Below are 25,846 nucleotides of genomic sequence, written 5' to 3'. Positions count from 1 at the left end.
TTCCTTACTTTCTATTTCAGACCATGGAAAGGGCCTAGTGGGTGGTGTGAGATGAGTCTGAGGCATTCACCATAGGTCAAGGTTGACATGAATAAGAGGCCTGGGTGAGTCATGGCCACTGAGCCCCTTGTTTTTCCTTGTGGGGCCTCATGACGGGAGAATTAGAAGAAGCATCTTAGTGTGTTCTCCAGTGAGAACGAGAGAGTCTCAAGACTCATCCAGAGCATCCAGCAGCTGGGAGTTTCATCATTAGATGCCTGATTAAAAGTTCCTTGCAACAGGCTTTACATCATTCCTCTTCCTCAGAGCTACACTTTTCAAGATAGAAAATTTAATTCTAACTCTCCACATTGTAACCAAGCAGTTGACAGAAACTTGGCACCTCCATTGGAGGCTGGGAATATCTTTTTGTCCCTGGTTTTCCAAAATAAAAGATACAAGTCATTTCAACTATTTTTAATTTGGAAACTGGCAAAAAAAAAAAAAAAATTTCATACTGTCTCCCACATTATATTAATTTTGTAAAATGGAGTCCAAAATAATTTTAACTAGGAGAGATGGCATTTTTAAAGCAGTGACTTACAAATGGGTGCAGGCCGAACTGTTTCTGATTTATTAAGAGCTCTGCCGTAACGTAGCAGAGGCTTTCTCGGACAAAGCCAGGTGAGTTGGGGACTATGCTTGTGTACTGTCTTGCAGTCTCCTGCGGGCCTTTCTTCTACTGCTCCCATCTATCTCACACAGTTTTCTGCTCCGCACTTATAATACAGTTGGTCTGTAAATGGCAGCTGCTCTGTCCTGTGAAGCCTTTGTTTGGCTGCTGGAGAAGGAGGGATGAGATGCACGGTAAACCAGGTGGTCCTTATTGCCTGGGGGCTCTGATTGGCTTTCTGTGAAACATCTTTCCCAATGAGCTTTCTTGTAAGTAAATACCAGCCTTGTGCCAGTCATGCCACAAGACTTCCATGCCAGTAGCCAGGGGCTCCCACTTCCCTTCCCGAAACGTGCCTTCCCCACTGGTTTTATTTTAACCACCTTCCATCACCCCTTCAGTTGGCCCTTTTTATTTTATTTTATTTTATTTTATTTTATTTTATATCTTTTATTTTTTAAGATTTTATCTTTTTTTAAGTAATCTCCACACCCAACGTGGGGCTCGAACTTACCACCCTGAGATGAAGAGTCACACACTCCACTGACTGAACCAGGCAGGCACCCAGCCCTTCTTTTAACCCTGCCCTGCTTCTCTCATGATGGGCACTCACTGATCATGTGACTGAGATTCCTGGTGTCAGAAGCAGCATTTAGGGCCTTATCCATGTAGGCAAGCCTGAATGCCCTTTAGAAATCCTGGATTTTATTGACTCCGGTGGTGATTCATATGAGAGGGAGAGTGTGACTCCTGTTTTTCAGTGACTTGCTACTCCCCGAGACAAGGACTGATCTGAGTCACAAAAGGAGCAGGTGGCATTACAAGAAAACGGGGCCTGGAGGTATACACCCATGTACTGAAATTTCCGTGGAGACTTGGGGACATCTACTCATTGTGGATTAGTTTTCCTTAACAATCACTCATACAGATACAGTGCTTACTCTGTGTCACTTAACTCGAACTTCGTAACAGCTCTATAGGTATTTAGTATTAGGATTCCCATTTTACAGATGAAAACTGAGAAACAGAGGTTAAGAAACTTGCCCAAGTTTATGCTGTTAATAAGTGGTGGAACCGGGTTTCTAATCCAGGGGGCCTGGTTCCAACATTCCCTCCTCCTCCCCTGGGCTACCTGTACCCTTAATCACAAAATAAGGAGGCAACGCGACTGAATTTGGCTCTGTTCTTTGCCTCGCTGTGCTGGTGTGGGGTTAGAGCCCGCAGGATGGAGCCATTCTCTAATGCTTTATGGTAGACACCATTGAAAGTTGCATTAATTCTTTTCGGCTTTTCAGGAATTACTTAGTGCAAATAGTAATAACAGTAAGGCCAACTCAGTTCCGTAGGGCTTTACAGCGTATGGCGTATTTCCAAATACATTGCCTCATGACAAGCATGTAGACAAAGACCAAGAATCAACGAGAGTAGCTGTAAAAGGGTCATGACTGGAATCTAGATCTTTTTTCCTCACTGTGTTGGATAGAGTATACCTCATTCTAGAATTGCGCTGAGAATAATTTTTCATCTTGACAGATCCCTGGGAAGATTTATCAAAGTCTGTGTTTCTGCAAACCTGAATCCAAGTCATTTTCTTCCTTCTCTCATTAGTATGTTTTCTTCTACTTAATGCCGTTTGTTACGACTGTTACCACTTCTACTTACTAATCAAATGCGTCTACAGCCAGCCGGGCGCTGTGCCCACAACTTCGTAATTTCTTATTTAACCCTCTTAAAAGCCCTAAGGGGGGTCAATAATATTAAACCTATTTTACAGACGAGGAAGTTGAGGCTTCAAAGGTTTTGGCTACAAGGGAGAGAGCAAAGATTCGTCTCTGCCGAGCTGCAAAGTCTTGGCTCATGACCACTTAATTAGCTATTACTTAATTTTTTTTCTCAGTTGAGCGAACTGTCTTTTGACCTCCGTCTGCTTCACTGTTTATTTTCCTTGGCTTCAAACCACGGCATCATTTCTAATGCATGCTAATTTGGTCACTAATCTGGTTAAATTTTTTGTGTCTTGAAAATGTATCTATAATCCAGCCCTCCGCGTGCAGCCTCTCCCAGCCATCAGCTCACACCGAGGCAGCCTGGCTCTTTGGCTCCCTCCCTGGTACCTTCTCCACCCCAGCGTCCCCCGCCAGGCTCTCCAACACCTTCTAACGGACTCCTCTTTTGATACCTTTTGTATCGGGCTCTGCCCGTCGGGCTCCTTTCTCCGGAGGAACCGTATCCTCACTGCTCTCCAGAACAATGTGGACCGTCTTCACCAGCTCAAATCTACACCCTCTCATTGCTGTTTCTCTGCCTTCACTCATGTCGTTCCAGGGGTCTGGTCATTTGAACTGTGGAGTCCCATGCAGCTTCCTCTTGTTAGGTAAAATGGGGAGAAATCAGAACTTTTCAAAAAAGAATAATAATGTTCTTAAAACGAAATGAACTGTTTTCATGCTCCTCTGACCCACAGTGGTTCCGTATCTTTGTAGGGAATTTCTGGCAATGTTGGGGCCCATTCCTGTGATACCCTCTCCTACTGTTTGGCCTATGCAAATGCTGGTCATCCTTCAAAGAATTCTTTGGTTCCCACTTCTTCAGTAAAACCTTCTCCTGTTATTCTGATCTTTTCTGCCAGACCCTCTTACCCCCTATGAATTCCAGTGGTATTTAGAGTCTTTATCACGCAGGCTGTAGTTGTATTATCGCATAGTTCATTCTATTGCTTGTGTATGATTAATCTGTCTCTTGAACTATTTCAGGTTGCTATGGCGTGTATGTTGGGGGGGGCAGATAGTGTTTCTTTTATAACATCTTTATCTTTATACCATCCACGGTGCATTCCACGATGGATTATAAAAAAGATATTCCATTAGTGATATTCTGGAAGTCAGGTTTTCTGAGGTGGTGATATTCCTTTACTTAAAAAAGACTTGCAAATTTGCGACCAGCTCCTTAGTGCTATAAGAAAGAAAATGGAGCAGAGTGGTGGTCTGTGGAAAGTAAGCATGCTGTTCAAAGGGAGCCTTGATGGCAATGAATCTCTTGGTGTCTTCTCATGTCCCACATTCTAGGCCCTCAGCTTGGAGGGCCAAGTCTAGGAACTGGAGTCTGTCACGCAGTTAGTTAAGTAACACACCACTCTACTGTTCAGCAGCTCAAAATAATAGCCATTGACTTAGCTTATGATTTTGTGGATTGGCACTTTGGGCCAAGAAGCACTCCTTCGGGTCTCTCCAGGCTGACTGATCTATCTAAAGTCCGTTGCTGCATGGGCTGGGGGCGGACTGGTCTAGGATAGCCTTAGCTAGGGATGACTTCTCCCTGTTCTCCATGGTCTCTCATCTTCAGTGAGCTAGCCCAGACTCATTCACATGACAGCCAGGCAGGGTTCCAAAGGAGAGAGCAGAAGTGCAGGAGGCCTCTGGAGGCTAGACTGAGAACTGGTCCAACATCATTTCCACCACCTTCTGTGGACCAAAGCAAGCCACAGCTCCAGCCAAGATTCAGGGAGTGGGAAAATGTACTCCACCTCTTGATGGGAGGAGCTTCGAAGTCACATTACAAAGGGGTGGGACTTCAGGGAGGGGAATTGTTATGGCTTTTTTTTTTTTTTTAAGTAAGTTCTGTGCCCAATATGGGGCTTGAACTCACCACCCCAAGATCAAGAGCTGCATGCTCTACTGGCTGAGCCAGCCAGGTGACCCCCATTGTGGCCATTTTATAGTCTACTCAAGAGTTCTTCAGGCTCTCAGGGTGTTCCACAATGACAAAAATCATTTAAAAACTGATGTATACACCAGAATGTCAGCATGGTAATTTAAAATGACAAGTGTAACAATCAAGAGGAGATGTCATTTGGGGCAGATGGTCACCAACTTCCCTGAAAAGTGTCGGAAATATATTATCCAATCTTTAGGTTTTCTTTTTTCTAGTCTCAAATCACTTCATGCTGTTCATACATACAAATCACTTCACTGCTGTTCATACATTTCATTCTTTGTACGTGTTAATAGAATGAATTTCAAATACAGCTTTCTTTCGCATTTACTCATGACTTGATTGGTTTTCCAGGACTTGTCCTTCCTGCTTTTGACAAGGGAGATATCCTGTCTCTTAAGCGGATTACTGCAGATAGCGACTTTTGCTCATTATGTGTTGATTTTGCTAGTTTAGTTCATGGAGGAAAACCTTATTTATTTATTTTACAGTTCTGGAGGTACCGCTCATTGTTATTACCCTTGACCCTGCCCTGTGTTGTTTTCCCTTTGTCACTGTGTGTACAGTGGTGGTAGCTGTCATCGGGGACCTGTGTGGTCCTGATTGGAGGACATTGATACCGAATGTGGCCAAAGATTAGCCCAGGTGGGGATTAATGAGAAATACGAGATGGTTCAAACTTCACCAAACACTAATTATAAAACTACTTACAGCAAATTAAGTAGTTTACCTTATTAGAGAGCAAGATTTAAAAATATTTAGCTAATGTTTTAAACATTCTATTTGAATATAATATGCTTAACATCTAAAAGCAACGCTCCACTCTAATTAATTATTTAATTACATCTTGGCTTCCCTTATAATTTTAGAAGGCGATTTATGTTTTTTCTCACCTAAAGTGCATCGGGTTGTCAAATAACCCCCAGGTCCTGCCAGATCATACACTTACATATACTTACAAGGGAACATGGGTAGTTATTTGTAATGTGGGGAGTTGAGCTCTGATTCTGTTTCCATCGTTAATGAGCTGTGTGATTTTAAACAGATCGTATCACTCTCTGAGCCTGTGTTTACTTATCGTGAAATGAGCAAAGTAAAAACAATAATGGTTTTCACTTAGTTTTTTTAAATGATAAACTCATTTTTCAAACAAAATCTTAAGTGCCGACTCAATATATAAAACACATAGAATGTGTATTTTTTAATATAGCTTTATTTTTTAGGTTCACATTTATCGTATTTATTTATTCAAAAAATCTAGCAATCAGAGCAAAGTTGCTATTTCATAAGCACAAAACATGGGATTAGTGTTATGAGGGGGGAGGTCGTGTAGCAGCATCAGCCTCTAGTATATTTCTAAATTTATTTTGCTGATTGCATTTCCAGAAATACCATTTATACAGGGACGTTGTGGCAAAGGAGAGTAGAGTTGTAACAATTCACCTTACAATCTCAAGATGCCTTTAACTAAATTTATTTAGCTGCTCAAAAGAAGAGTACAATAGTGAAAAGTTTTTCTTCAAAGTCGACAGCATTTAGCAATTGCCCTCATTCCTTGTCTTAAGACCAGAAGCATTCAGAACGTGCGATATGCAGTAAAGCCCCCGGTAATCCTATAGTAACTACTTCGGTATTGCTCCATTAACTGGTATTTGGAAATTTATTTACTCTCTCTAGTGTCAGATTCCTCAACTGCAAAGTGGGGGTAATAGTAAGGTGGTTGTGAGGATCAAGTAAATTATTTCAAATAAATTAACACTTAGCATACTTCCTGGCCCCTATTAAGTGCTTTCTAAATGATAGACCCAGATAGACCTATATATCTGCGTCTGTCTGTCTGTCAGCCATGATGAGAAGCTTTACCAAAGCAGATACATTGAAGCCACGCTGGCATTTAACTGAAGGTAACGGTTCTCAGCCAGAGGTGTGCCTAGGGCATAGCTGGCAGTGTCTAGAGAATTTTTGTTCTGATGATGGGGCACTGCTGTTGGCAGCTAGTGGGTAGAGGCAGGGATTCTGCTCAACATAGTACATGCACAGGACAGTCCTCCAGAGCAAACGATCCTGCCCAGAACGTCAGTGGTGCTGAGGTTGAAAAAGCCTGATTTACACATGCACATTGACTCGAGTAGGATCTCAGTTGTATAGTTGTACATGGACACAGGTGCACAGGCCTGAATTTTTTTAAAGATCGGTGCATAGCCAGCCACCTCCTTACTAATGACATATTACTAGATTTCTACCACTCCTGTGATAACGGAGGAACTGCATTGCCGTGAAACCAAGTGAATTCATTCGTCAACACAAGTAAACGTTAGTTGTCTCCATGAGAACACAGATGAGGGTACATGTTTTTAAATAAAATATCCGTTGCCTTAAATAATTTTAAAAACTTAAATGTGAAACAAACATTTGTTGGGCCCCCGGAAGCTTATCCTAGGATTCCTGAGAACACCGTTTGAGAACCACCAATCTGTGGCCCCTTCCAGGTCCAAGAGTCGTTGGCTCTGCTTTAGCATGAGGTAGGAAATAACATTCTTAATGGCCTACTTTTTTTCATGTAGCATTTCAGCATTCACAAAATTGCTAGATTCTGAGCTGAAAGAGGACTCTGCCTTATTAAATGCCAGGAAAGTGTCCTCTTCCTTCACCAGAGGGAACGGATGGAACACCGAGGAAGCAGTCATGGTGCGGCCCGTTCTTCCTCTTCCACCTTCTTAGATCGTCGCAAAACTCCTTCCTACAGAGAAAGGATGTTTTCTGCCCTTTACCTCCAGGTTGTGTCCCATCTTTCCCTCGCTCACTGACAAAGCTTGGTTCACTCCATACCACTTATTTCCAAAGCCTGTAGTCCAACTGCTTAGGGTAGCATCCGTCTCAAAGGTGCTTGGAGAGAAAGGAGAGAGGTTGGGTGCATTTTCAGCCAGAAACTGTGGAGTCTGTCTTTGCGATTGGGAGGGGTTGGTCCGTTAACCTCTTGGGACCTTAGTTCCGTCACTCATAAAATGAAGATAGTAGTAATACCTATCTCCTGTGATCGATGGAAGGGCCAGTTTCTGTCAACTATGCAAATGCTGGGTGTGTGCATTATTATTAAGGAAGTTTATAGAATAGACCTGGGGGGAGGGGAGCACTTAGAAAGGATCTCACTGTGAACTGATGACACTTTGCTCTAAAGAGGGCTTTTTAAAATATTAGTTAATTAATCCCTGCCCATTTGAATTGGAAACTTGGAATCATTTTATCCCAGTGGCTTTCCCATTTTTTGCCATCTGAGCCTTTATCTTGCATCCTGTGTAAATCTGCAAAAAGCCAATTTGTTTCCTTTAAATGGCAGCCCAGATATATGTAATTTATGATCAAAGTGGCTCAGATCCTAAAATGTTTGGAACAAACGGAGAAGGGGTGTCTTGATTAGTGGGGTTTCCTCCCTGCGTTAAAAGTGGAGTATCTGGAAACTTGAAGATACATAAACAGAAGTCCAGGTAAGGGCTGGGAAAGTCTCTTACAAATGGAGTTCCATATATGCACAGATCTTTATGTTAGTAAGAATGAAGTAAAGACCAGGCTGTGAATTGTAATTGGTTCCTTTTTTCTTAGCAGTTTCCCCAAAGAAAAAATAAAACATCTGTAATTCTACCTTTTTCTATAGAAAGAGAATGGGTTTTTTAAAAATAGGATAAAAAGACAAAAGTAAGATAAAAACTATGGCAGTTATTCAGACATATTAATCTTAAAATATAGGCTTTATGTACTGTTTTTAGTATAAATATTTCTGGTATTTAGACCCAGAGTGTTTGGGAAATTAAAACTTGGGCAAACGAGTGTTTCCCACTGGTTTTTTGGTGATCTGTTATTAGCTATATTTACATTTCCTCAGCACTTGAGTAGTTTTATGTCATTCTTGACATTGTCAGCACGAAAACCAGGTATGAAATGCCTGCAGATTTATAATCCAGCAACATGCTAGCTTGCCTGTTGGTTTTTTAAAATGTCTTATTTGAAGTTCTGTTAAATCTGGGTTGTACTAACAATGCTAATTTTTTTTTCTTAAATCTTATGTAACATTTATTGTGACGAATACTTCTAGAAGCTACTTACATCTTCAGAGAGCATCAGCATAAGGTTGCTCTCTCTAGAAATTGGGATTTGCTTCTAGGGCTTCAAGAATTTCTTATCTCTTTCCTAGCCTCACCTTGGAATTTTAAAAAGTTTTAAAATAAAAGATGCAGAAGCATTTTTAAAAGTACACAACTTTCTGTTATTCCTTCTCAAAGAATCAAAGTTTCAGGCTAAACAGAAAACACACCACTTAATTATTTTATTGTGACTAACTAGGATGCTTTTGGAAAAGGATTTTATAAAGGGTTCTGGAAGAAAGACGTAGAGTGAGAGAAGCTTTAGGAGGTAGCCAGCAACCCTCCCCCACCCCGCACTCCCCCCAAACCCCCCTCTCCCCGGAAAGGGTTGAAAGGGGAGAAGTATCCTAAACAAAGTCCTCTTAGGATCTACCTTCCTTTCTGAGGCCAGAATTACATGAGGGTTGCTCTAGAGATCATCATTGTTCTCCTTGGTTCAGATTCTGATGGCACTGTCCCCAAAGGGCCAAATTTTATTTTATTTTATTTTATTTTATTTTATTTTATTTTATTTTATTTTATTTTATTTTATTTTTTTAATGTAATCTCCGTGCCCAATGTGGGGCTAGAACTCATGACCCCGAGATCAATAGTCACATATTCTACCGACTGAGTCAGCTGGGCACCCCAAAGGGCCAGCTTTTAAGCGCTTTTCTTGAAATTTTTCTGGACTCCTCCTTGAGTAATGCCAGAGTCCAAGTGACTGATTATCACAGACACCTCAGTAAGTGCTGTGGTGCAGATAGCAAAGCTTTTATCTCCAGGTCTTATTCCCAGTCTAAAGATCAGATCTAGGGAAAGCACTTCTGATTGCCTTTGGTGGAATATTTTGGGATTTCTGGTTTTTGTTTCCTGTGGGTAATAGTGAAGCACCATCAGATGTCACTGATTTGTAGTCAACATATTTTATTCATTCCACAGATATATATTGAGTGCCTGCTATGTGCCGGGCACTGTTCTAGGCACTCAAGGTACATCAGTGTTAAAGATCATTGCCTTCTTGAAGCCTACCTTTCAGTTAGGGGAAGAGACCATAATGGTTAATATAATAAATAAGAAAATTATATGGTATGTAACTAGTTTGCTTGGGATGCCATGACAAAATACCAAAGACTTGGTGGCTTGAACAAAAGAAACTGACTTCTCACAGTTCTGGAGGCTGGAAGCTTGATCAAGGTGTTGGCAGGATTGGTTTCTCCTGAGGCTTTTCTTTTTGGCGTGAAGATGGCCACCTTCTTGCTGTGTCCTCCCATGATCTTTCTTCTGTGCACCTGCATCCCTGGTATCTCTTACAGGACTTCAGTCATATTGGATTAGGGCCCCACCCTCATGGCCTCATTGAACCATAATTACCTCCCTATCTCCAAACACAGCCGCGTTGTGGGTTAGAGCTTCAATATAAGAATTGGTGAGGGTGGGCACAATTCAGTCCTTAACCAGAAGTTATCAGGTGGTAAGTGTTTTGGGAAAAAAAAGAAGATAAAAGTAAGGTAAGAGAGATTGGGAGCACCATGGGATAGGGATTGCAGTTCTGAACAGGATGGTCAGGACAGACTTCATTTAGAAGATGGCACTTGAAGGTCAAGTTACATTCAAGTGTTGTCCCCCCAGCACAGGGACCAGAAGTGGAGGAATGGTGTGGTGGAGGTAGGTAAGGTGGAGGCACAGGGTGGGCAGGTCATGGAACTAGGTTCTAGTCCCAACTCTGCATCTTTCCAGTGGTAAAACTTCCAAATGTCACCTTAGTCCTTCAGGGTCCAGTTTCTAAATATGCTGGTCTGTCTGAACTTGTCATTCCAGAACGTACACCCTTAGAGGGCACAAGGGAGAAAGGACCTTGTGCTTGTGTGCTGGCTAGGGTAGGTGGTGGTATAGCAGATTAGAAGAGATTTATTTTCATCCTTCTATTGGTTAAGCAGCAATGGGCTTCCGGTTCCCTCTCATGAGTGTTGCTCTGTATTAGGGTGATATCTTCTTTCTCAAAAGACAAACACATCTAATATAACCAACCTAAAGTTCCTACTGCATGGCCCATTAAAGGGGAGCAAACTGCCTGGGAAAGTGGTCAGTGGTGGCTGAGGATGCTTGTCCTCCTTCTTGATCTTTCCCAGGGAGCGTGTAGCTCAGTGGGTGAAGGCTATGGTGTAGCCAAGCCACAGAAGCCATCCCATAATAGGCCAGTTAGCTCTGCCCTGACCACATACTCCACACCAACCAACCATGCTAAAAATGGAAAAAGGACATGAGTGGAAAAACTGGTGAAATCTGAATAAAATCTGGAGTTTAGCTCATAGCAATGTGAATTTCTTAGTTCTGACAAACGCACCATACTTATGTAAGATGTGAACATCGGAGCACGCTGGGCAAAGAATACATGGGAATTCCCTGAGCCATCTTTGCAACTTCTCTGTAAATCTAAAGTTATTTCAAAATAAAAGATTTTCTTTTTAAAAAATGCCCCTTTGTGAGGGGCACCTGGCTGGCTCAGTCAGTGCTGCGTGTGACCGTTGATCTCAGAGTTATGAGTTCGAGCCCCACGTTGGGTGTGGCGATGACTTAAAAATAAAATCTTTAAAAAAAAATGCTCATCATGGACTCAGACATGACTTGAACTATAGATACGGATTTATTCACCGTGACTGGAAAAACAGTTCCAAGTGCATGCCCCAGTGTTCGTGGGTCAGGAGTGTCAGTTCATAATAAGGCAAAGTGGGATATCTCTAGTCAGGTTCTATCTCGCAAATTCTTCATCACCTTACCACCCCACCCCAGGTTTTTGCTTTGGGTATTGTCTCTGACTCATGTTTCTATTGAGTATTTTATGGCAGAATAATTGCCTGAAAGCATTATTTGGTAATAGGATTAAGTGGGGGGAGAAGCCTCATAGGTCAGGGAGGCAGCGGCATATAGAGGAAAGAAGACATTTAGGGAGACCAGAGAGAAAATGTCCACTTTGTAGAGGCAGCGCTTCTCAAAATATGATAGCTTCCAAAGATTCAGAAGCCCACATTCTTCAGAGTCCTATGCTCATGGACTGTATTGTATTTTTTTCTGTGCAGGTCCCAGCCTATTTTGATCGGGTTGTGGTCCCTCCTGCTGTTAGCGCACGGTGATCGTGCATTCCATATTTCGTTAAGTCCGGGGGCAGCTAAGAGGGGGAGTGGCCTTTTGTATATGTATATATATACAGTGCTTTTCTTCTTTTGACAGCTGCAAATCAGAAGGAGCCCATGAATCTTAATTTTAAAGTGAAAGAGGAGCCCAAGGAAGAGGAGGCCTTAAGTGCTTCTTTGCCTCGGTCCAGCTATGTGTTCAGCCCGGAATCGGAAGTGCCAGCCCCAAGCATCTCTGAGGACACCCTTAAGCCCCAGGAAGGGAAGGGGAATGTGCTAAGGCGGGATATGTCTGTCAAAGCAGCGTCTGAACTTCTCATGAAACTATCAGGTACTTGATTTATTCTAAAATATTCACATTCTGATCATTTCATTTGCAGCCAACTGGGCTGCTTCCTGCATGGGTTATAATTAGTCTAATGGTAGCAATATCACATTATTGAGGCGAATTCAGGAATGATTGGCTGACTTGGCTTGCCTTCCTGCGTTGTGTGTATGAGTTTGTTTGCAGATATTGTCTGTGTACCTGTCTTGTTAAATACAGCCTTTTTTTCCTGGAAATTGTTGGAAAACACTGCTGCTTTCTAAGATGCAGGTCATAATCTTAAGTGTGTTCTAATGACATTCAAAGCACTTCTGCTAATTGATTAAAATATCTATTCTTTCTTAATGGAGGACCTTTCTTTTTGTGTGTATTTATGCTGTATTCCTTAAGAACCATCACAAATATTTTTCCTAACTTAATAAGCAGTTGAGATGGCGCTTGTAGTAATTAGCAGTAGAGTAGGAATAAGAGATTTTACCAAAAGAAAATTTCATAGTGGTCTATTACAGTAATTAATCTAAGTTCTTACGATGAATGGATAATTTTTTAGTAGTATCTAAATGCAATCCGCCTGTCAGAGGTAGGAAAGGAGGTTATAATTTGAAATTCATGTATTTTGGGTTCCTTTCTAGTCTCCCGTCTGACCCTTCAGAACAGGTAAAAATTTAGTGTCTTTTAAATTCAAAAGTATGACTTTTCAGAGCATGGAAAGAAAAGTTGTATCAATAATAATACACTTACCAAGTCATATCCCAGCCTCAGCTCATTAAAGATAATTTTTTAGAAACTATATGCAAAATGCTAATATGAATCAAAAGCTGTTTTCAGTTTGTAATTTGCTGTGCTCAGAGGATGAAAGCGAGAGACACATTAGAACACTCCTTCCCTGTCATTTCCTCCGCAATTCTGACTGTGTTTCTGGTTGACCAGTAGGTTGGAAAGTGAGAAATTAATAGTGATTTACTTAGAGCCATTATATCAGAACAGTTGAAATTCCTGTATTTGCCAGTTGGTGGGGTTAAGAATTCTTTCCTTTGATGTTAATTTAGAGCACACTGAAACTTCAGGGGAACGTGATTTGTGATAGATAAAGCAGAGTACAGTTATGACATCCTTATTATAGCCCTGTTTTTCTAAACTTCGCAGTGATAGTACAGCTTCTCTTTAGCAGATGGGAGGCCTAGCAAGACTGTGCTGATTGCCGAAAGCTGAAAGTTTAAAACTATGATGTTCAGGCCAACATATTTTCTTATACTTAAGCCCTCCTTCCTGTGGCAAAAGGGCTCAGTGACCTAGAGTAATATGTCTGTTGTTCTTCCAATCAAGTCAGAGGGGTCACAGAGCTCTCTGAATCTTCTTCCGTTGCATAGGCTTTCACATTGCAATGACCCTCTTCCAGCAGTGACTCCGGTCGGTAGGATCCCAGTGCGTGCTATTTCTGTTTCAGAGTTTGCTGGGCAACCAGTACCGTGAGCAGAGAGAGATGGGGTGGTACCAGAAGATAATATGCAAAAAATGAGACTTCAGGGAAGATTTTCTTTAAGGAAAACATTTTGTCCTAATCCTTTTAGCTGATGTGATTTTGGACCCTGAAGTATGAACTCATTTCCTAGATAATAATGGGATCCCTCAGATAGAATATGGCCATACAACCATGCACATTTAATGATATTTGTGGACAGCAATGGCCCTTCTAAGTGTTTCTGTTGACTTTTGTTGAGTTTATGTGCTGTGGGGTTCCACAACAGTTGATTGGATGACATAGTCGTATTTCCAGAGGGCATCTGCTCTGCTTCCTAGTGTGAAAATGAAAACTTGTTTGAAAGACTAAGATAATTATTTTCTTTGCCTTGAAAAAAATTCCCCAAAGTTTTTTTGTGTGAGAGACTTAGGCCGAAGAAATAGCATCCTAGCCCCTGTCCTCTAGATTCGTATGGTCTAGTCGGAAGTAGTCCAGGGCAATGGAATCCATTCAATAAACATTTTGTGCTTTGAACTCCATACTTCTGCACTCTAGCAGACTATGGTCAGGTAAACCGTGAAGAAGTTTCCAAGTTAGTCCTAGAGATAGACGTGTGACTTAAAAACAGGTGTGTTTTCATTCTTAAGCCCCAAGGTAAAAGGGAGTTACCCTTTATTGGGTTTAGAGTGGATATTAGAGTTTCTGATCATGGATGGATCAGTGCTCTTGGAAGAAGGATGTGAGGGAAAAACTTCCCATGCTTCCTCAAGATGCAGTTTAGCAATTTCAATATTCATGTCCTGGAAGACATCCACGTAAAGGACTTGTCAGTGTCTTCGAGTCCCTATTTCCATGATAGTTCCTGTCCCTCTATAGACAAGAGGGGTAATTCATCTCCCAAAGCAGCCGTGCAAGTTAGTCAGGGCTGCCTCAGGTTCACCTCAGCTGATACCCCAAAGCCTGGCTGTGGGCCTTCTCATGAACACGAGTCCCTATTGCTTTCTGCCTTGTTAATTTTCATGTATAATCTTCTGCCACATTGAGGAAAATCCTTTCGGCCAGGAAGAGTTGGGTGAGTAAGAAAAGCATGCCTCATGCATTATACACATTTTGTTTCTTCTTCCAGTTTTGACCAAACGAATAGCTAAGATGTGGAATAAAAGGATTTTTCCTCTTTGTTGTTTCTTTCCTTGAGATTAGAAGCTGTGATCTGTAGTGTTAGGCCTTCTTAGTCTTTTCACTGAATTAATAAGAGGAAACTGGTGAACAGTTTTGGCTGCTTCGTTTCCAGTTTTAAATTAATTTATGTTAACTCCTTAACGATGGATGTTGGTCACTGGGCCCAGTCAAACATGATGTGAAACTTTCCCGGGTGGAGAAACGTCTGTAGGTATATTGTTTTCCAAATTGACATTTACATTTTATGGGAAAAACACAGATGAGGTAGAGGCTAGGCTAAGTTTTTCATTAACTGTGTGTTTGGGAAAATCTGCGTTTTCTTCCTTCCTGGGGCTCAAGTTCTACTTCCAGTTGTTAATTGGGAAGTCAAGTGCCTGACAGCTGGGCCAAGTAAATTGATTACCATAAAGAAAGCAACCCACTCTGAGGAAACCGCTGGATGTCTGTGACTACCTGTTGTTATGTGACACAAGGCAGCCAAAACAATCAGACTTTTCTGCTAAAGTGCAGAGTTGCCAAAGATAATTCCCAGAAGCCTTGATGCAAGGAGGCCAAAATCCTGAAGTGTTCAGTACAGAGAATCTGTAACATTAGACAGATGAAGAGAATCCTGTCACTATGAAACCCTGGTTTTGCAACATCGAGTGACCTCCCAAACTTCTGGAACAGATGTGTTATCACGGACAGGATGCAATGCTAAAGGTGACACAAAACTTGATCTGTTCTGTCTCTGTTGTTCCGTAGGAGGAGTATCTAGACACACAGAGATAAAGAAATGCCCCTTCTCCTTTTGGGAAGCCACATGTTTGCGTGGGAATGAATACATAAAATGTATCATGTACGCGGTTGAACCTAGAAGCGGCAGGTCAAGAATGCCATTTTAAACATGTGAATTCCACAAAAATAAAAGCTGAAGTTATTTCAGAAACATGAATGAAAACTTAAGCACTTAAGTTTATCTAACATGGTAGATAAAACTTCACATTAGATCTCAATTTGAGACCCTCTATAGGTTTTCTTACTTCTGTGCACAAGGAAGGAAACCAAGTAGATTTCTATTAATTTCTGATTTATGTTCATTTATCCCAGTCTAGTCTTGGAGAGAAATATAAATTATAATTGTCTCATGTAGAAAAATCCGAACAGTCCTGGATTTGAAATACATAGAGATGTAGGGTTCAGGGAATCTCCTGAGTAAGAAGATAGTGCTTCAGCTGTGAAATATATATAATAATTATATATTATAATAAATATTACATATATAAAAATTTTCTTTTTAAGTAATGTCTACCCCCAACGTGGGGCTCGAACTCATGACCCCGAAATCAAGAGTCATGTGTTCCACCAACTGAGCCAGCCAGGCACCCCATAGCTATGAAATATTTAGAAGCAGGTAAACGTGGGTAAAATGAAGTTTAAGGTGACTTTAATCTCTGCAGTGAACTGAAACAGAGAGGAAAGAGACCCCAAAATTGACTTTATTAGCAGTTTTAATTAGGGCCCTTTTGGTTGTACATAATAAATCCTCTTTAGCCAGTTTAGGCAAGCTAGGGGAATTTAGTTGAAGGTGCAGGTTTGGGTTAACTTATGGAACCCCAGGGCAGGGATGCAGAAGGGCTTGAGTCCTTCACTGAAGCCAGGGTCTGGAGGACCACGTGGAAACCAGGAAGCTCTCACTCCCTACCTCATCCCTGCTTCTCTGTGCTTACAGATGGACCTTTTCTGTTACCCAGCTCACATGGTGGAAAATGGCAATTTCTTGAAGCTTCTGAGTTTGCCTCTTGTTCAAAAGAGGAGCCAGACAGAAATTTCTTAGTCCCAATTCCAAACTCCACCTGATTGCCTCAGCTGCAGCTGGGATCCACCAGTGGAAACTTGTACTGCCACTAGGGCTGAGGGCATGTGGGGCGGACATGGCTGCGGTCATATAGGATGGCCGGGAGGGAGAAGAACAACCAGAAACCCATCTTCGGTGGGCAAGAATGAGGGTGGCATGAAACCAGGAAGATAAACGATATGTATGAACCACAAACGTTTGAGGAGCAAATTGCTGTTATTTAAATATTGAATGTAAATGTGCTTTGGCCTTTGGATGACTTTGACCTTTCTTTTCTGGTAGAGTCTTGGGGAAGACCTGCCCAGCCAGGACTTTGCCCAGCTAGCCTCTCAACTCTGTAGGAGCTGAGGCAGGGCTCCTCAAAGTGTGGTCCCCAGACTGTCAGAATCAGCATGGGTGGAGGAGGTTAGGGAAGTGTTCGAAATGCAAATTCTTGAACTCTACTCTGGACCTCATTGAAACTCTGAGCTTGGAGGCCCAGCCGTCTGTGTTTTTGCAAGCCCTCCATGTGATCCTGACAGCTGTTTTGAGAAGCACCGTGCTGAGGAAATGGTTAATTAAAGAAATAAGTTTTGTCCATCTGAGAAGAATGCCTTAGGTTAAAGCTGACAGAGAATAGTGCTCTATCAAATGTACATGTTACTTTTTAAAAGACCATCTCTTCGGGGCGCCTGGGTGGCACAGCGGTTAGGCGTCTGCCTTCGGCTCAGGGCGTGATCCTGGCATTATGGGATCGAGCCCCACATCAGGCTCTTCCGCTATGGGCCTGCTTCTTCCTCTCCCACCCCCCCTGCTTGTGTTCCCTCTCTCGCTGGCTGTCTCTATCTCTGTCGAATAAATAAATAAAATCTTAAAAAAAAAAAAAGACCATCTCTTCAGTAGAGATTCTTTTTAACTTATTATGAAATAATAGTATCTGGGAACCTTTTTTTGGAAGGGCACATGTATCTAATAAATCAAGATAGTGTTGCTTGTGAGCCTCAGAATAATACTGCTTTTTTCAGTGTTCTTTGGTGTTAAGTTTCATGATTATTCCTGGGCGATGTTGGCTTTTGTTTGTTTTGTTTTTAAGAGGAAAAAGCTCCTCCTCTCCCCCTCCCCAGCAAATCAAAGACCATGTCAGAGATTGTCCTATTCTAAAGAATTCCTGGAGATAAATATGAGATTTTAGCTAAATTGTTTCTCAGGGCAATAACTATTCACTGTTCTATTTGAGATTTCTCCTTTGGAAAATTGTAGTCTATCAAACTTGATAAGTGGGATGGCTTCAGTAATAATCTGCAAGGACGGAAAGTGGGTGTTTTTGTTTTCTATTAATGTCAGCTTGCACTGGTCTCCTTCAGACCTACACGTTACCTAATTAATTGGTGGAAAGAACATGGGAGGCCCAATCGCACCTAGCTCCTGGTGGTTCTACTTCCTTACTCAGTCCTAAAGCGAACAGGTGGACATGGTAGCGAAGTTACGGAAAAGATGTAAAGAATAATCGTGAAGTATCTGTTGAAAAGCATTTCGTTTATTTATTTTATTAATATTGCCTGTTTATCACATTGTCAAATGCATGGTACCAAAGAATCTGAGAGCATAAAAATGTCAAGTGGCATAGTCTACTCAGCCTGAAATGAGAAGTTCTTTTTTTCACTTCAGCTTTTTTGAGCACCTGGAGAAATTGGTTGAATCCAGTGGTCTACTACTTTTCTAAGAATTTATGTATTTCACTTTGTTATGTTTTCAAGGGGACTTCTAGACTGATTTTTAAGCACCATTTCATTTTTAAAAACATCTTTATTGAGAGATAATTCACATGCCATAAAATTTACCAGTTTAAAGCGTACAGTTCAATGGTTTTCAGGATATTCACAGAGCTGTGCAACCATTGCCACATCTTAGTCACAGAACATTTTCGTCACACCAAAAAGAACTCTGCACCCATTAGCAGTCACTCCTTACCCATTTCCACGTCACCCTCCCCCACCCTAGGCAACCACTAATCTCTCTCTCTCTGTAGATTTGCCTGTTCGTACATTTCCTATGAATGAAACCATACAATGTACGGTCTTTTGTAACTGGCTTCTTTCATTTAGCATAATGTTCTTCAAGTTCATCTCTGGGGCCACCTTGGGTGGCTCAGTCAGTGAAGGGTCTGCCTTCAGCTCAGGTCGTGATCCCAGGGTCCTGGGGTCGAGCCCCACGTCGTGGAGGCTGCTGTGCCCTCTGCCTCTGCCCCCCTCCCCACCGCTTGTGTGCTCGCTCTCTCTGTCAAATAAATAAATAAAATCTTTTTAAAAAATGAAAAAATAAAGTTGATCTATGTATCAGTACTTTAGTCCTTTTTGTGGTTGAATAATATTCCACTGGATATTATTGGAATAAATACACCAATAATGTAATGCTAACTTCACACGTGGTATACAGTGGATATATACCACATTTTGTTTATTGAGTTGTCTGGTGACGAGCATTTGGTTGTTGCCCAACGTATGGCTGCTGTGAACGTTGATGTACAAGTTTTTTTGTGGACATATGGTTAGTTTCTCTTGGGTGTATACCTAGGAGTGGAACTGCTGAATCAAATGGTAACTCAATGTTTAACATTTTGAGGAACTGCCAAGCCGTTTGCCAAAGCAGCTGCACCATTTTACATCCCCACCAGCAATGTGTGAGAGTTCTAACTTTTCCCCATCCTTGCCAAACCTTATGATTGTCTGTCTTTTTTATTATAACCGTCATACTGGGTATGAACTAGTATTTCACTGTGGTTTTGATTTGCATTTCCCTGATGACTTAAGGTGCTGAGCAGATTTTCATGTGCTTATTGGCCATTTGTGTATCTTCTTTGGAGAAATGTCTGTTCACGTACTTTCCCTGGTTTTTGAGTTATTTGTCCTTTTATTCTTGAGTTGTAACAGTTCCTTAGGTATTCTGAATATAAGCCCCGTAGCAGATGTATGATTTGCAAATATTTTCTCCTGTTCTGCTGATTGTCTTCTTATTTTCTTAATGGCATTATTTGTAGCACAAAAGGTTTTAATTTTGATATAGTCCAGCGTATCTCTCTTTTCTTTTGTTGCTTGTGAGCACCATCACATTTTCCATAATTCCAGAAATTAAGTAAAAATGCAGATTTGTTTAAGAATAAAATGAAAGCCTGTCTTTTCTTATATGAGAGCAGCATTTAATTTTCAGACATAAATACTATGAAAACGAATTTGTTCACTACAGGCCTCCTAGTGGAATGGACCCGTCTGATTTCTGTATTTGCAATAGCATTCTGTAGTTCAGCTAATGGCAAAGAATATCTGTGTCAACTTTTTTTTTTAAATATTTACTTATTTATTTGAGAGAGAGAGAGAGTGCTTGGGGGGAGGGTCAGAGAGAGAGAGAGGGAGAGAGAGAGAGCGAGCTTGGGGGAGGGTCAGAGAGAGAGAGGGAGAGAAAGACTCTCAAGCAGACTCCCCGCTGAGCACAGAGCCTGCTGTGGGGCTCAATCTCACAACCCTGAGATCATGACTTGAGCCAAAATCAAGAATCGGATACTTAACTGACTGAGCCACCCAGGCGCCCCATATGTCAACTTTTTAAATGACTTACAATGAATGTGACTAGTAATGGGCTTACAACTAATGGCCACATCACTTTCCTCATGCCCTATATATCCTAAGCAACTCTGGGGATATGCATGTGGATGGATATGTATATGAATATCTGTGTGTATATGATATGTATGTGTCTATGTACATGTATGTACACACACACACACACACACACACACACACACACACAGAAAACCCATAACTGGGGGAATTAAATCTTAAATAAGGAATTAGACTCTCTTGAAAACTCAGACTTGAAGGTATATGGAGTATGAAAACTATGTCTTATACAAACAGGGACTAGGTCACTTTAATAAGATAAAAATGTGACATGCTTATATACCAAAAAGAATCCTTTTCTTGAAGGTGTAGATCTTGTTAAACTCAACGGAGATACAGCGGTGTTATTTACCTGACTGTTCAGACAGCACAGAGTAGTACCTAGCTGTGTGCTGTCTGGAAGGACCATTCTTTTCCCAGCAAGAAGAGGGATTCTCCCCCCATAACTGGTGTTACCCTCACTTTTTGACTAGTAAGCACCCTTCTACTCATTTCATTATTCCACACATAGCTTACAGATCTTGGAGGCACACACCTAATGGCTGTTGCTGCTCCCCTACCTCATGTGGGAGCTCTTCTGACTCATCCCCAAGGGCCAGCGCCTCTGCACCTCCTTTTCCCCATAGAGTCCTCACCCCTCTGGTCATCCTTTTGCTTTCTTGACCCGGCTTCCTCCACCTCCCACACCAAGGCCTGGGACTCAGAAGGACTTGGATTCAAAAGGACTCTTGTTTTATTATCATCTCCCTATTGCATAGCTGCATATATTAATATAGCCGCGAAAATTTGTATTGGCACGTGTTTCCAGAAACCAGGCAAGAACTCTGAAAGGAATTCTATTGGCTCCGTCTTCGTTATAAATTCCTTTTCTGTTTGGCTGAACTGGGGGAGGGAGGGGTTTGATCACAGCTCTAAGGGTTGAGGGTAGGCCTGTGGCGGGGGTGGGGGGGGTAGGTTGCAGGCAGGGTAGGATGATATGGAGGAGTTCCAGATCTTCCTTGGTAATACTCAGCAAAAAAAATGAATGACACCTAGAAAATGTGCTTGAGGTTGGGATAGTGTGCCCTCTTGATTGCTGTGTTGTTTTTGGTTTCCTGGTATAAATGACTACAGGTGTTATCCGCAACACGAACCGTGGCACAGAGAGACCACGATAAATACTATTCGATGGTGACAACTCTACAAAGAAGCTTTATTGTCTGAGGGATCCAACTGCAGTGTGGATGCAGATAGTTGAGTAACCAGTCAAACATTCTACTCCATTTTTCACACAGAGGACAAAGGTCCCTGCCAGGTAGAAGCCGTGTGCCTTATCTCTGCCTTCGGATCTCCTATACTGCTCTAGCTTTTTATGGTTCTTGTCCCAGCCTTTTTGGCTATATGTTATCACAGTTATAGTCTTGTCAGGAAGAGCCACGACCATTATTTCCCTCAACGAGAAATCTAAAACATTCTCATTCCACAGTAGCTTTTCTCTTCATTGCCATATTAACCTTTCACCTTTCACTTATTCATGTCAAGGAAAGGGAACATTCACATGTATGATTAGACCCCATGGATTCTGTGCTTATCTGGGTACAAAGTGGTATCACAGATCTACCTCTGGAGAAGGGAATCCTTTCTCCACTGCCAGCTAGCCTGTCCACTGAACAGGGGCTCACGTGAGTGGTAGTGCCTGGGCCTCTCCGTGCACTGAGCACCAGAAGATACCCACAATCTGAGAGCCATGGGCTCTGTTTCCATTGGGTAGGGAAGTGTCCAGAATGGCCCAAGAATGGGAAAATTTTGTAAGGTGAACTATTTCTCTTCTATGGCTTCTTGTTTCAGTTCACTTACTTCTTAAATTCCACAGGTGAGTAAAGCCATATAGTATCTATCCTTCTCTTACTGACTTACTTCACTTAGCATTATACCCTCTAGGTCCATCCATGTTGTTACAAATGGGAAGATGTCACTCTTTTTTTATGGCTGAGTCATATTCTATTGTGTGTCTCTGTGTGTGTGTCTGTGTGTGTACACACACACATCACATCTTACTTATCTGTTCATCTATGGATGGACACTTGGGTTGCTTCCACATATGAGCTATTATAAATAACATAGGGGTGCATATATATTTTTGAATTAGTGTTTTCATTTCCTTTGGGTAGATACCCAGTAGTAGTGGTAATTCTATTTTTTAATCTTTTGAGGAACCTCCATACTGTTTTCCAGAGTGGCTGCACCAGTTTGCGTTCCCACCAACAGCGGGAAGAGGTTTCCTTTTTCTCCAGATTGTCACCAACATCTGTTGTTTCTTGTGTTGTTGATTTTAGCCATTTTGACAGAAGGTATTATCTCACTGTGGTTTAGATTTGCATTTCCCTGATGAGTAGTGATGTTGAGCATCTTTTCATGTGTCCGTTGGCCATCTGTATGTCTTCTTTGGAAAAATATTTATGTCTTCTGCCCATTTTAATTAGATTATTAATTTTTTCGGTGTTGAGTAGTATAAGTTCTTTATATATTTTGGGTGGTAATCCCTCATGGGATATAGTATTTGCAAATATTTTCTCCCATTCAGTAGGTTGCCTTTTTGTTTTGTTGATGTTTCCTTCCCCATGCAAAAGCTTTTTATTTTGGTGCAGTCCCAGTAGTTTACTTTTGCTTTTGTTTCCCTTGTTTCAGTAGACATATCTAGAAAAATGTTTCTATGGCCAATGTTAAAGAAATTATTGCGTATGTTTTCTTCTAGGAGTTTTTTGGTTTCAGATCTCATATTTAGGTCTTTAATCCATTTTGAGTTTATTTTTGTGTATGGTGTAAAAAAATAATTCAGTTTAATTACTTTGCATGTAGCTGTTCAGTTTTCCCAACACTATTTATTGAAGAGACTGTCTTTTTCCCATTGTGCATTCTTGCCTCTTTTGTTATAGATAAATTGACCATATAAGCATGGACATTATTATTTTATTTTGGGGCTCTCTATTCTGTTCTTTTGATCTATGTGTCTGTTTTTGTGCTGGTACCATACTGTTTTGATTACTACAGCTTTGTAGTATATCTTGAAATCTGGGATTGTGATACCTCCAGCTTTGTTCTTCTTTCTCAATATTGTTTTGGCTATTCAGGGTCTTTTATGGTTCTATACAAATCTTAGTATTATTTGTTCTAGTTCTGTGAAAAGTATTGTTGGTATTTTGGTAGGAATTGCCTTAAATCTGTAGATTGCTTTGGGTAATATGGGCATTTTAACAATATTGCTTCTTCTAATCCATGAGCATGAAATATCTCTCCATTTTTTTTCCTGTCATCTTCAATTTCTTTCATCAGTGTTTTACAGTTTTTGGAGTACAGGTCTTTCACCTCCTTGGTTATGTTTATTCCTAGGTATTTTATTATTTTTGGTACAATTGTATATTGGATTGTTTTCTTAATTTCTCTCTCTGCTACTTCATTATTAATGTACAGAAATGCAGTGGATTTCTGCATATTAATTTTGTATCCTGTGACTTTACTGAATTCATATTTCAGTTCTAGTAGTTTTTTGGTGGCGTTTTTAGAGTTTTTTGTATATAGTATCATGTCATCTGCAAATAGTGAAAGTATTACTTCTTCCTCATCGATTTGAATGCCTTTTATTCCTTTTTGTTGTCTGATTGCTGTGGCTAGGACTTCTGGTACTGTGTTGAATAAAAGTGGTGAGAGTGGACATCTCTGTCTTATTCCTGATCTTAAAGGAAAAGCTGTCAGTTTTCCACCATCGAGTATGATGTTAGCTGTAGGATTTTCATGTATGGCCTTTATTATGTTGAGATATGCTCCCTCTAAGCCTGTTTTATTGAGAGCTTTGATCACGAATAGATGTTGTACTTTGTCAAATGCTTTTGCTATATCTACTGAGATGATCATATGGTTTTTATCTTGTCTCCTGTTAATGTGATTGATGTATCATGTTGATTAATTTGCAAATATTGAACCACCCTTGCATCCTTGAAATAAATCCCACTTGGTCATGGCGAATGGTTTTCTGAATGCATTGTTGGAATCGGTTTGCTAATATTTTTTGAAGATTTTTGCATCTATGTTCATCAAAGATATTGGCCTATAGTTTTATTTTTGTAATGTCTTTATCTGGTTCTGGTATCAGGGAAATGCTGGCCCTGTAGAATGAATTTGGAAGCATTTTTCCTCTTCTATATTTTGGAATAGTTTGAGAACAACAGGTATTAACTCTTCTTTAAATGTTTGGTAGAATTCACCGGTGAAGCCATCTTGTCCTGGACTTTTGTTTGTTGGAAGTTTTTTGATTACTGATTCAGTTTCATTACTAGCAAGCAGTCTGTTCAAATTGTCTCTTTCTTCCTGATCCAGTTTTAGAAGGTTGTATCTTTCTAAGAATTTATCCATTTTTTCTAGGTTGTCCAATTTATTGGCATATAATTTTCATAATATTCATAATATTCCCTTATAATCCTTTGTATTTCTGTGGTGTCAGTTATTATTTCTCCTTCATTTCTAATTTCATTTGAGTCTTCTTTCTTTCTTGGTGAGTCTGGCTAAAGGTTTATCAGTTTGTTGATCTTTTCAAAAAACCAGCTCCTGGTTTCATTGATCTGTTCTATTGTTTTTTAGTCTCTATTTCATTTATTTCTGCTCTAATCTTTATTATTTCTTTCCTTCTACTCACTTTAGGCTTTGTTTCTATTTCTCCCTTAAGGCTTCCATTATTCTTATATGAAGACAAAGGATTGAGAGGGGCATTTTTGCTTTATCCAAATGCGAGGACCAATGCCATTCTTTCTGAAGGAATCTTGGTTTTCTCTCCTCGTAATTCTATTTACGCCACCCATGTATCTATTTTTCCCAAATCTGAACCATCCTGAGTTTGTGCTGTGAGGTGATTTACTTCCTATTTTCTAAATTTGGGATAGCAGCTGGATTCCAGCACATTTCCTGGTTTCCTGTGACTTGCCATGTGCTTGGATCAGTTATCTCCCCAGCTGGAGAAACGGGGGAAGTGATAGAATATAGTTGTGACCCACCACATTTCATCCTAGGGCCAAAATCAGGTGGTGAGGGTTGTCGTTTAAACGATGAATTATGAACTCATTTCCTTACTTCCTGCTACTACCGTTCTTATCCCCATAAACCTACCTAAACATAGACACACAGTTCCCTCCTATTGCTACCAGAAATTCTTCCTAGTGTTTTGGGGTGGACGCATTCATGGAGATAGGCTTACTGGGGGCTTCCTGTGGTCCACATGTATGTAGCCAAAGGTTTGTTTCATAGCCGCTCTGGTCGAGAGGGAAAGAGGCTCTCAGCAAAGCCAAAGGATTAATGAGAACGGAAGGTGAGATTGGAGTGATTTGTGGGACTTAACTTTGAGAGTGGAATCATCTCTGTACCTTTGAATATCGATACTCGTCTTCAGTTGGAATTCATCAATGCTTATTTAGCTCACAGACTGAATATGTAGAGAATACCTTTTTTCCTCCACTTTGTTTTAAAGAGCTGTGGAAAATAAAAAAGAAAACTGGGGAGTAGGAGGATAATTTAACGGAGACAGATGGTGGTCTCTTCTCAGTTACTTGTGCTAAAGCCTTTGCGCCCTGTTTATCCCATTTTAATGCTGTTTAAAATATATTCTCTTAACACATTGTTTATGTTAGAAAGCTCTTCCTATATGAGTCTTTCTCGGCTTTCCGGGAGACATCCAGAGCTAAAGTGTTCATCCTGTGGTAACAGTGAGTCTCAAGCGTTAGGGCCTCATTGTCAGATTTGGGGTTACCT

At 40.8% G+C, this 25,846-nt stretch overlaps 1 protein-coding gene across 1 annotated transcript in view; it reads left to right on the top strand.

Moving 5' to 3' along the window:
* ZNF827 (zinc finger protein 827) overlaps positions 1–25,846 on the top strand; it is a 161,616-nt gene that overhangs the window by 50,959 nt on the left and 84,811 nt on the right. The window contains exon 5 of the mRNA XM_026499427.4: positions 11,713–11,946. Within this exon, the coding sequence (XP_026355212.1) occupies positions 11,713–11,946 (234 nt within the window). The remainder of the gene's footprint in view (positions 1–11,712; positions 11,947–25,846) is intronic.

The sequence above is a fragment of the Ursus arctos genome, unplaced genomic scaffold (assembly GCF_023065955.2).
Source record: "Ursus arctos isolate Adak ecotype North America unplaced genomic scaffold, UrsArc2.0 scaffold_11, whole genome shotgun sequence".
Lineage (NCBI taxonomy): Eukaryota > Metazoa > Chordata > Mammalia > Carnivora > Ursidae > Ursus > Ursus arctos.
Note: the sequence above shows the minus strand (reverse complement) of the source record. Positions and strands in the feature narration are given on the sequence as shown.